This window comes from Thermobia domestica, chromosome 7 (genome assembly GCF_964235325.1).
Source record: "Thermobia domestica chromosome 7, izTheDome1.hap1.1, whole genome shotgun sequence".
NCBI lineage: Eukaryota > Metazoa > Arthropoda > Insecta > Zygentoma > Lepismatidae > Thermobia > Thermobia domestica.
The window spans coordinates 85936018-85948563 of record NC_137460.1 but is presented as its reverse complement, the minus strand read 5'-3'; the positions used below and the strand labels follow the sequence as shown (position 1 = coordinate 85948563).

Here is a 12546-nt window from a genome sequence, read left to right as displayed (position 1 = left end):
GTGCTGTATTGCCATTGCGAGTGAAAAATCAAATGCCTGTGCTAAAATTTGCTTAAATCTAAACAGACAGGGAAACAAGAATTTACTAGTTTTTTGCGCAAAGTAGTAAATTTCCGTTTATTTGTATGTGGTAAGTTAAGCCACATAACTCAGCCCACTAAAACAAACAAAACCCTCCATTCTGTCATTTCACTACACAGACCTACATATTCTGTTTAGGTAGTATTAACACTTCCCTATTTCTTTGGATTTGCTTAAGTATTAGAATATGCATTATTAGGTGCACTGTTATTAGGAATGACTTACAACCTTTCTAAATTGATTTCATAAGCAGAACTGAATAATGGTATAAGACGTAAGGTTTAGCCTAAATTTAATAAAAACATGAACACTTTTAGATATGAGTTAGCACAAAACCAATAACAAGAAACCGCTTAAGTTCATGTTCACGTCTTTGCGTAAAGCTCTTTAATACAAAAAGATTATCAATTTAATAATAACATGAAAGAGATCTCTATTGATCGCGTGCTTTTTTTTAATTGGATATTAAAATAGAATATTACAAAATAATAAGTCCAAGTGTTAAATTTGTAAAGCTAACGGATTAACTTAGAAGAACATAAACAGACACATCACACATACAGAGAAAAATGAATAATAACTGTCTTGTTTAGAAATATGCCTATTAGCACTGAGTTTTCAACTAGAAATGTATGATGCATTGAAGTTCATGACACTGCTATTTAGGAACGAGCTCTTTTGTTCATGGAAAGAAAATCAGTTGTTTCGCATGTTCTGCACTAACTGTAAGTGAAGTATGAGCATCAGTTACGATCATGGGCGTCTCTGCCGGGGGGGGGGACGGGGGGACGCGTCCTCCCAATATTTTGAAATAAGAAATATTCAATATTTTATTTTAATTTAATTTGTTTAGATACTCACTAGCAGTTAGATTATTTCCTTTGATGTCCCCCCCAAATTTTACATGCCAGAGACGCCAGTGGTTACGATATTGCATCCACAACTAAATACTCTTTCCGATAGAACGCTGGTACCTACACAAATACTTACGAGCCAGAAGAGCTAATTTTGGAAATTCACTGTCATGAGATTTCCTCCAGTGAAGGAGGTTTTCTTCCATATATGTAGGCAGTGGTGCTATTCTAATTTTTGGTGACTGGTTATATATATATAAATATATGAGAGAGAGATAGTAGATGGATACATAGAAAGATATCTCTCTCCAGTGGCGTAACTAAGGGCTTGGGGGCCATCCCGCAGACAACGTGGAAGGGGCCCCTTTTCATGTCCTACATCACAATTTGGGGGCCTCGTGATGGCCTGGACCCCCCGCAATGTGGGGTCTGCGGGGCCCTTATTTACGCCCCTGTCTCTCTCCCTCTCTCTTAGGAAGCAAATCATGCAAGATAGACAAAGGCAAATTTTTCACTGGATACCACAAGTGACAAGTAGAGACCTACACAGCAACCTAATATAAGGTCTTGTGACGAAATTAGGTAGCACTGCGAATATCTTGGAAACGAATTACCCAAAATAGATGTTTGTCAAGAAGTATTGGAAACACCTTAACCCAGCAATGGATCAACAATTATTGATAATGGTATATATGCGTTTCAAATGTAAATAACACTCACCACTGCACTAATGTGATCCCAGTTTGCATTCTTGATATCTAACCAGCCCATTTGAAATTAAGAAAAAATCGCTTATTCCTTATTCTGAGAGATAATATATCTAACCCTGTAGCTGTAAGAATTACTAAGAACAAAGCTAAACAAACTGAAACTTGCTCGTTCTTGGGTATAACTGGATAAAATCTACTGTTATGCCTGGATATAACAAACGGTTTAGCAAACTCGAAATATATTAACAACCGGTTCTAGCGAACCGGCTGAATAGCATCACTGTCTGTAGATGGCACTGAAAGATATGCATCGATTTCCTGTTGCAGTGAGGCATCAAATGATTAGCACAAAAGAGAAACGGGGATTCCCCGATTTTGCTTTTGTTGATCGGGTACGTCATTCGTCCATATCTGAAATGAAATGAAATTTTTGAGTTTTACGTCCAATGATTATGCCGGTTAGGCTAAAGGAGACAGTGATAATGAGAAATGAATGAAAATGATGAAATGAAGAAAGTGGGAGGAAACGGGAGAACTCCCAGGAAACCCACGCAACGGTGTTTGTCCACCACAAAGTTCACTTGGCAAGAGCAGGGTTTGAACCGGGGACCTCATGCACCAGAGGTGAACGCTTTACCACTGAGCCACCACGGACCCTATCGTCCATACCTGGATCAAGTATTGTTTGTGCGTGAGCTTAAAATACAACGCACGCACGTGTTATGCTATAGAAAGAACTTCTCTCTCTCTCTGAAACGCATATCGCCACACGTGCACATTCACAATCGCACATACATGAAATAAACACATACACACAAATGAAACACGCATACTCTATGTCACCCTGTTTCACTCTCATTACTTCCGCAATGATGACCAATATGATAGCTGAGAAAGAAATTAAATGACTATTTTTATTAACTTTTTTCTGAGGAAAGTCTGGTGGATTAGAAGGAACACAAGTCTGTTTTCTGTGACTAACAAGTATTCTGAGATATCCCCCATTGAAACGTTTTGAGACCAGATTGTATATATCAACATGAATATTCAAGACCAATCAATATGTTGAATATCCATATTTAATGTTCTCGATATCAATATTAAATGTTGTCGATATCGATATTCGATATTGTCGATATCGATATTCGATATTGTCGATATCGATACTCGATATCGATATCCGATATTGTCGATATTCGATATCGATATTGTCGATATCGATATCCGATATTGTCGATATCGATATCGATATTGTCGATATCGATATCGATATTGTCGATATCGATATATCTATTCGATATCGATATCAGAAAAATATCGAATGTCGATATCGAAATTTCGATATCGCACAGCCCTGCTGGAGACATTGTAGGGATTCAATGTGGGAATCCTGAGTGACGCGACCAACATCTATGCGGAAATTTAGCTCTTGCCAGACTGATTAACATATCTGGTGTGATCAATGTTGCTCCTTCTTTAATTCTGATTCGTAGATCATGTGGTTCTGTGGAAGAGAAAGCAAGTGAACATGGTCCTTCATTTAACCCTACAAGACAAAATCCAGGGGAGTTAAATCTGGGAATCTGACACGCCATTTCGGAAGAACGTTGTCCAAAGGTCCTGTTCTTCCTATCCAACGTTGTGGCAGGACCTTATTGATCTATGAGAGTAATAATGAAGTCCTCCATCCTGCTGGAAAATAATTATCAGAGACTTCATTATTTTGTGGAATTAACCATATCTAGAGCATATCCAGGTATTACATACCTGTTACATTATCCTCTGCAGAAAAAAACCCGTAGAACTGTGATATGACAAAAATACGTTATGTTTTAGGGAATTTAGTTTAAATTCAATGATTCTCTGTGGATTGTCTGTTCCCCAAATTCGACAGATGTGTCGATTAAGCTTTCCATTGATATACAATGTGGCTAATTGTTCGCTCAAACACACTTTCACTACCACTTAATTCTTGAGAATGACATGCAAACTGAAATCGTTCTTCTTTATTTTAAGGTTTCCGCTTCTGATGAAGTTGATACTTGTATGGCTTCATGTGTAAGCATTTCCTTACAACCCTCCACAGTCTGGTGAGGCATTTCTAGCTCATGGGACGCTCTACGCACAGACTTAGTCGGACTCCTTTGGAAGATCTCTCTTATATGTTCGACACGTTCTTCAGGCACCGTACAGCAGGAAGCCCAGATCATTTCGGGAGACATACACAACCAGTTGTGACAAATTGTTCATGCCATTTCTTGATAGACTTCCTGGAGGGCGCTTTCTTACCATATTTAGTTCGAAACAAATGTTGCATTTACGCAGAACTCTAGTATATTTCAAAATTGAACATGCAGAATAATTTCTCAGACCCAATGAACGCCATTATTACAGTTTTGATGACCAGTGTCTCTGCTGGCCAAATTTAAAACTACACAAACCTGCAATGACATGAACAAGAAAACCCGTAGGAACTAGTTTATCACTTGCAACTTACATCATGAAATACACTGCAACATTTTATCGCAGTACTGTTTTTAAAGTGGGATCTACTTTAGAGACACGCGGTATTGACAACCAAAATCTTAACTGTACACTTTACAGTTTTATTTACTATCTACAAAAATCTTTTTTAAAAAGGTAACCATCTATAGAAGTAAATGAAACATTAGTCCATTTTCTTTATTATTTTTGAGCTAGGGCACTTGACACCGAAACGGTCCATAAATTCCAATATTTATATTGAAATTACGAATTTAGTGCATTCTCTGGTAAGTGGGGTTTGAATAGCACTGATTCAGCAGGACGGTAATAAAGTATAGTTTTGGAATTGATGATTAACGTCTAATTGTATACTGAAGCTATATGAAACAAGACCTCTTGCTTAGAGAGTAATGTAGATCACCATTCAGGTTTTATCCAAGGCTTGATACATCTGTAGCCACTTATCAACGAAGGAGTACGTAACCTAAGATATTTTCCAGATCAAGAATGAGGTGAAAAAATAAAAAGAGTAAACGACAGGCTATAGGATGATACTATTTATACATTCTTAATTTCACACAGTTTATTTCGAGACTATCCAGACAAGACCGAGACTTTGTAAGTGGGCAAGCCTGTTATATACTAAAAAATGTTTTGAATCTCAAACCTGTACGGAATGAGGACATCTTCTAGTGAACTGCAAGACATTCTGTTTTGTATAATCTGTGACTGAACTTGTGTGAAAATGTGTATTAGTGTGAGTAGATCTTCCGGTGCAAAATTATGTCCCAATATGGGCATAGTATGCGTCAAAAAACTGTGACTGACTGGCGGGGAACTAGAATGCTTTTGTGAAAAAGTAGTCCTTGTGAATCTTCAATCATTGTAATATAACTATAAAAATATTAAAATTAACCACTCATTTCTTCAATACTGATTTATCAAGTTTTAGGCAAAACATTTAATTAGTGAATTAGTTATATCACGTGTACATGATGTAGCGGTTTAGCACTGGCGGAAGAATATCTTTTGACAAGTTATGCATTCATTCTGACTGATGATGCACTAACAGGAAGAAGCAACATTTCAAAGTAGTGCATAAATTATGTTAAAACAGTGGAAAAACATCGAATGAACTTGAATTAATATCGAATTTGTTAATATTGTTATAATAGACAGTAAAATTTTCGTAAATATGTGAATTGTCAATTAATAGTCCACGTCCGCGACCGTTATCGTCCGTGTGTGTTCCGTCGGTTTCGTGATTAAATATGGGCTAAAACACTGCTATTAATAAAAATAGAGGTTTGAAGTGAGATATTATATCAATATATCTATTCTGTAATATTACGAAATGTGAGATTTATGTATCAGTGTAATATGGAAGGGCAGTGAAAAGAAATGTTATTACGACGGCCCGAGGAATATACATGTTAAACGAAATTTGAGTTATTTAATAAAAGGGTTATTCTCTTATTGCATGATTAGTTATAAGTTACACGTATGTTGATTTTGTGATGTTTGTGCTTTAATGTGAATAACTGAATGAAAATCATACCGGTATTTCGTACAGTTATTCACATAGTGATTCTTAGCATATTCGCGCTATTGAAGGATCTGGTCATTGAGTGATTCATGGTCTTGGTTCAAATACCAATGAGGTAATATAGAATAAATTCCGAACAGTTTATGAGATGGGATTGGAATTGAACACGGATAATAGGATTTATGTTTACTAGGAACGTGGACCGGATTACGGATACCGAACCAGCATTTCGATTGACAATTCGAAATACTAATTATTGTTATAAAATATTGTCCGAGCTAGAGACAGAACCCAGTACTGTTACATAAATAGCCCAACGAACAGGGACTGAACCCTAACCGTTACAAAAATGTCTTCCCGAACAGGGACATACAAGGATCGAACCTAATCCAGTTACACAAATACAATGAAAATTCGAAACTCAATTTGAAAACTGGAACTAAAAAGCAAATATCGGTTTTGAAAACCGAAACCGCTTTGAAAACCAAAAATCGATTTTGGAAACCGAAAACCAAGAATTGATTCTCAAAACCGAAAACCGATTCTTTAAAATTTAAACTTTTTCAAAAATCGATTTGGACTACACTAGTACAAATTGTCTAAAGTACATCATTACATTATATACATTTTGTGATTTCAGGGTGCAGACAAGCTCGAAGTGAAAAATCTGACAAACAAGACTGAATAAGTGAAATAACGTATGTAGTCTCCTTAACAATAAGAAACGTAAATTTCAAATATCTAGTCTATTATCCGCCATTTTCTTGCATACCATGTTAAAATGAAGTTTATACCGTCTTATTTTTTTCTTAATGTCTTCTGAATAAGTCTTGTTGGTTAATTAAAATAATGAATATTTTATCTTTTAAAGAAGAATACACTGGTTTCCTCATTACTAAACAATACTTAAATTCAGTTTGTTCCAGTGTTTTGAGTATTGTGAAAATTACCTATGTATACACTATAAATAAAGTTTCTAATGTAAATATTGTTTAATTACTTTCTTAAATCCAGATGTGAAAGAGAAACTTTTTAAATTTTTATTATTTTGAACTCCATTTTGTTCTTAAAAGTATTATGGCAATTCATAAAATCACACACTGTAATTTAATGATACAGTTTCCTGATAATACATTGTTACACTGTTTCCTGATTACACTGTTTTCTCATACCTATGTATGCACTATAAATAAAGTTTCTAATGTAAATATTGTTTAATTACTTTCGTAAATCCATGTGAAAGACAAACTTTTTATTTTTATTATTTTGAACTCCATTTTGTTCTTGAAAGTATTATGGCAATTCATAAAATCACACACTGCAATTTAATGATACAGCTTCCTGATAATACGCGCACACAATATTTGATAAAAGAGTACCTATCCCTTGCTTACTAGTTGTATTATTTCTTCATGAATGGCTGCATAACATCAATTGGAAGTGGAAAGATGATTGTGGAATTCTTTTCAGCTGAGACTGTGTTCAGGGTCTGTAGGTACCGCAACTGAAATTACAAAAAACAGATCAATTTATAGCGTTGCGAAAATAACAAAATACAAAGCATCATGAATCATTAGAAACCCTTAATGTACTGTCAATAAACTCATAAAAGGTACTAATTACCTTGATCTTTAGTATCATATTATATACTGTACAAAAATCCATGTCAGCATTGTCAAGAGAATTAGTTCGCCCTATGACAAACGCACAAAAATGTAAACAGTGATGAATAAAAACGCTTTGTTGTTGCACAGAATAAACATTAACATACTATGTGCAATTACAATATCTTACTGTATTATGATTTTCATAGCTTCCTTCTGAAAGTAACAGCACACTATCAAAAAAAGAAAGAAAATCCAACGCTAGGCGAAGTACCACCAGGGGCTTTTTTCCTTTACAGTGGCGGATCCAAACAGGAGTGCGCCCCTCTTAACGGAAGATATAGCTATTTTTTGTTATTTTAACGGTACGAAACGACAAAAGCTTTAATATTTTCCATAAGTAGAAGCTTTGCTTTGTATATACTTAAACACAAACAAATTATTTGCTGAGCAAAACAATATATTCACATAAAAAACTACATACGTGTTACAGTTTCGCCAACTAACATCTTGGCTTCATCAGACACTATCTGATAGTGTCTGATAAAGCCAAAATGTTAGTTGGTGAAACTGTAACACGTATGTAGTTTTTAAATGTAAATATATTGTTTTGCTCAGCAAATAGTTTGTTTGTGTTTAAGACAAAAGCTTTATTTTATATCAATACATTTGACGAAAAATCTTCTTTCGGTTTGTTACTATAATATACATAATTTCCGAAAGTGTTACACAAGATAATATTTTGTACCCTCTGCAAAACTTCCATTCTTTTGTGCGTGAATGAAGAGATATAAACCTTCCCTAACCCGGTTACAGATATACTGTATAAAGGGGTGCAAGGAAAAATACAGCCTTTTCTGTGTTGTTTGCAAAGGACAAAACTAGCTAACATTTCCAAGTATTACAGGGATTATACTTTGAGACTCCGCCGAACCTACTATCATTTTGTGCAAGAATGAAGACATATAAACTTTCCGTTTCTCAACAGCGGATCCAGAAAGGGCTGATTTAGATTAATATATTTCAAAAATCAAACTACAATCGATAGAAGATTTAAATCAAAATTTTCTAAGTGTGTGGATGAGTGCATAAATATAAGGTAAAATTACAGAAAACTAATTATTTTAGTTTTTATGGCTTTTATAATCACAAAACGTCCAAATTTTATATAATTATTTGGTAATTAAAAGTGAATATATTAATAGTGGAATCTATTAATTTTGTTCGCAATTGGAAATAATGATTGTAATATTATAATTGGAAAAATTATAATTGAATGTTATCTTGAACGTTTCGCAATAACACTGAAGCTATAGGTAAGAACAAATTTCTTTTTAAAATTCCATACTAACTACTCGGTTTTCCTTGGAGAGTTTAAAAATATTATTTTTATAGATTCATTTTTTTAAAAAAGTTGGTGCGTACGATATCCATTAGAGAGGTCTTTTAAGCCGCCCTAACACATAAACAGTTTCACTGTCTTGGTATCTATTAATACATGTTCTGTATTTTCATTATATCTTTGTGGTAATAGTGTTTTATAGTTTTCATCTAAATACACTAATATCCCTCGCCAATATATTTTGTTTGAATCTATTCCCATAAGGCTGCCTCATAAGTTTACCTTCTATAAATCTTATAAATTAACAATTCTTAAGATTTAATATCGTCTTTCTTTGTTCACTTGTGATACCACAACTTATTTATATAGAGAGAGAATCTTTAAAAATATTCATTTTTATGAATACAAAAATTAAAGTTAGATAATTGTTTCTCAATCCAGTTTACGCAATAGACAACCCATCTTTAACTACCTCATGTATCATTTTATTTGTTATATATTTAGTAAATTGAAGAGAAAGAATCTTAGTTTTTATTCTCTCCAGCGTTTCAATTTTATATTCGTTATTTATTCCTAATTCTTTCAAAGTAATAACTGGTCTTTGCTAATATTTCCAATTTCATTTAAAAATCAATATATTCTCCTGTAATGTATTCTATAGAAAATCTTCATTTACTACTTTTATGGATACATTCCGTAGAAGTCAATACATAACACAATACAAGATAACTAAATTAAAATCCTTCTATCACTATACTTCTATATGTGGTGTAGTTGTGCCAGTTTCTGTTTTCGTTCATTTATGCGAAACATCGTAATAATGAACGCTATTCTCAATCCAACTATCTCCACTATATTTTTTATTGTCGCTTAAAAGACGGGTATCAGTCTTAATGGAAATAGAATCCTTTTTCAATTCAAATTTTTCATCTATGTTTGAGCCAGCTTGTTTTAAATATGAAGGTTTAGGTTTAGAAATTCTTAAAGCTCTGATTTCAATTGAAGATATTCCAGACAACTCAATTGTATCTATAACAACTTCATGCTTTCAAAATTTCGACTTTTGAAAAACGAACAGAAAGAAATTATCTATAAGTTTTATCGTATTATTTCCATCTAATGTTTCTTCTAGCCTGTGCACTTAGAACATGAAATTTCATATGACAATCTGCTTTGTGAGGTTAGATAAATGCATCAAAATACTCTATACCTTTATTAAGTTCATTTGCAGTAAACTTAAAACTGTATTGATAAGTTGTGATGAGTGCATCCATGTGCATCCATGTGTGATAAACGTTGACCTAGAAAGTGGTTTGCTGATATGGGGGAAAACACTGCAAGTTTACTAAGAGTACTAAAAGAGACACGGCATTCAGAATATTTGAAGCCCTTAAGGCGCGAATAGCAGTGAACAAAGAGTGCTTGTGGCACCAGGTAATGAACAGACCTTCACTACATTTCCACTGTAGCTCTGCGCTGCGAGTTTCTCACTGCATTTTCAAAAGTCTTGAATATGCTTTGAAATAAAATACGAAAGTGCTGTCACTCTTTTGTCGTCTCTTACATCTTGGAAGCATACAAATCTTCTTACCCCCATTCCTTTAATTGTTTATCGATAAACAAGAGAAAAATGGAAATTTATTCGAAACATCAGTTGTCTCATGTCAAAAAGTCAAAATTTTTACAATCATGGTTTGCTTTCTTGATAAATATAATGACAACAGATTCGATTAAATCGTTTTAATCAGTTAATGTTGCTTGACAAATGGGGACTCTACTTCAGAGGTTGCGAATCAACTGGGGTTTTTGCTTACCACAGATTCAAGTGTGTGTCAAAAATTACGCAAATGCAGCATAGACATACCGGCACGGCCACAGTGCAAAAGACAGTGCGTCCTTAATGAAGATGGACTTCGTCCACTGAACCCTATCGTATGAACCAATAGCGGCAAAACCCTGTAGCAAATGACATTCCAGCTGAGTGGCGGTTCCGTCTGAAGTGTTAATCCACGAAGAGTCTAACGTTTCCTACATCGTCTTAGTTTCGGGAGCCGTAGTTCAACCCTAGTGCCTCTGCTCACAGGTTGCCATCGGATTGAACGCCTTTCATGCATTTGAACGTACAGGGATTGGGACATGCAATAGTGGAAATGGGTAGCGTGAAGTGCCGAATACCAGTTCAGATTGCATCGCACCGATGAAAGAGTCCAAATTTGGCAACAACAGCATGAAGCCATGGATCCGACATGTCTGATTCATACAGTGCAAGGTGAAGGGAGTCTATTAAGGCCTGGGGTGTCTTCAACTGGACATCATTGGGACTAATAGTCCACATAAAAAATTTTTTGAATATCAACCGGTATCTGCATAACCTGAAGGACCATGTACACCCATTCACGACCATGGTTTATACCAATGGGACGGGCATCTTCCCCAAGACAACTGTTCAGTAGATAGTCCCGAAGAACTCCAGTGTTTCAAGAAAAAATATACCGACCTTTAATTAATGTAGTCCCCGCACAGTCCAGATTCGAATTCAGTGGTATACGTGTGAGAAAACATTGTACGGAGCAGATAGCGCGCACCACTGAACCAGTTGTGGAGGATGCATGGCTTGTATTATCTTCAGACAAAATCCAGAAGCTGGTGGGATCATTACCTCACCGTGTCGCTGCAGTTCTTGAGACCAGAGAGAACCGACACGGTACTAAGTAGGCGTGCCTAATATAGTGGTAGATCGGTGTATAGGCTAATGTTTTGTCATTTTGTAGTTTAGTCACCGAGTTCAGTTTCAATATGCGCAGTTCTAAACGTCGCGAATGCAATAGACGTATGAATATATGCAACATCATGACCGCGTATTGCTTTAGTTAAATTATTTAGGTTGTCCAATTAAATAAAGATCTTATCAAAGCTAAACAGTAAATAATTCTAGCATAAGGATATAACACTTCCATTAAGCCAATCAAATCTTTCGTAAAAGGAATGCTGAAAATGACGAGTGATGTTTTGTTGCTGGATTAAATTTAGCAATGCAGAGATGGGTCTTTCTTTAGAAATTGTTTTTCTCTTCTTTGAACATTCTTCGGAAAAAGATAATTATAACAAATCGGCTATAGTATCATCAAACATGTTCAGACTTGTTACTGCACTTACACAATACACGATAAAAACAGAGAGAACTGGAAGAAGACAAACGATCAAAGCACACATCAAAATGCAGGAGTAGCTAATCAGACAAATAAGAGCTTGGTTACAGACATAGAGTAGTAGGTACAGCATTGCTCGCACTTTGACTTGAGGCTTCTCTCGTTGGCTAGAAGTTATGCTGGCGTCGACTTGACATGACAAAAACCCATCCATGCTGGTAGAGAACAGTTCGGTTTCTGTATATCGCTCGCTATGAACCTTGGTATATGGATAGTCGTGATTGTCACAGTGGAGTACCACCTAGCGCCTGCTGGAACCTCTCTATATACAGAGGGGGAGTGATTTCTGCAGGCAAACAGTGGTGCAGTAGGGAGATTTACATTTTCGACGATCGTATGATGAAAATCAAATTTAGAACCGTTTCAGGACTTAATTATTAAATAAACAAAGTTTAAGCATGGATTTATAATCGTGATTATCTCGTTATCTCTTAACTGTTTTTCCTCTAACACCTAGGATTAGAATTAAGAATTGTAATTTTTTGCCATTTCAGGTATATATCCTATCCTTGGGATGCTGAAGCCATATCAGGAAACCGTTTCTCGTCATCTCTTAAATGTTTTTCCTCTAACACCTAGGATTAGGATAAGAATGGCAATTTTTTGCCATTTCCGGTATATATCCTATCTTTGGGATGCCGGAACCATATCAGGAAACCGTTTCTCGTCATCTCTTAAATGTTTTTCCTCTAACACCTAGGATTAGGATAAGAATG

The 12546-nt window shown here is 35.2% G+C and overlaps 1 protein-coding gene across 1 annotated transcript in view; it reads right to left on the bottom strand.

Moving 5' to 3' along the window:
* Positions 1–6912: 6912 nt before the first annotated feature.
* LOC145690261 (band 7 protein AGAP004871-like) overlaps positions 6913–12546 on the bottom strand; it is an 82047-nt gene continuing 76413 nt past the window's right edge. The window contains exon 7 of the mRNA XM_081764988.1: positions 6913–7179. Coding sequence (XP_081621114.1) covers positions 7078–7179 — 102 coding nt within the window. The 3' untranslated portion in view covers positions 6913–7077. The remainder of the gene's footprint in view (positions 7180–12546) is intronic.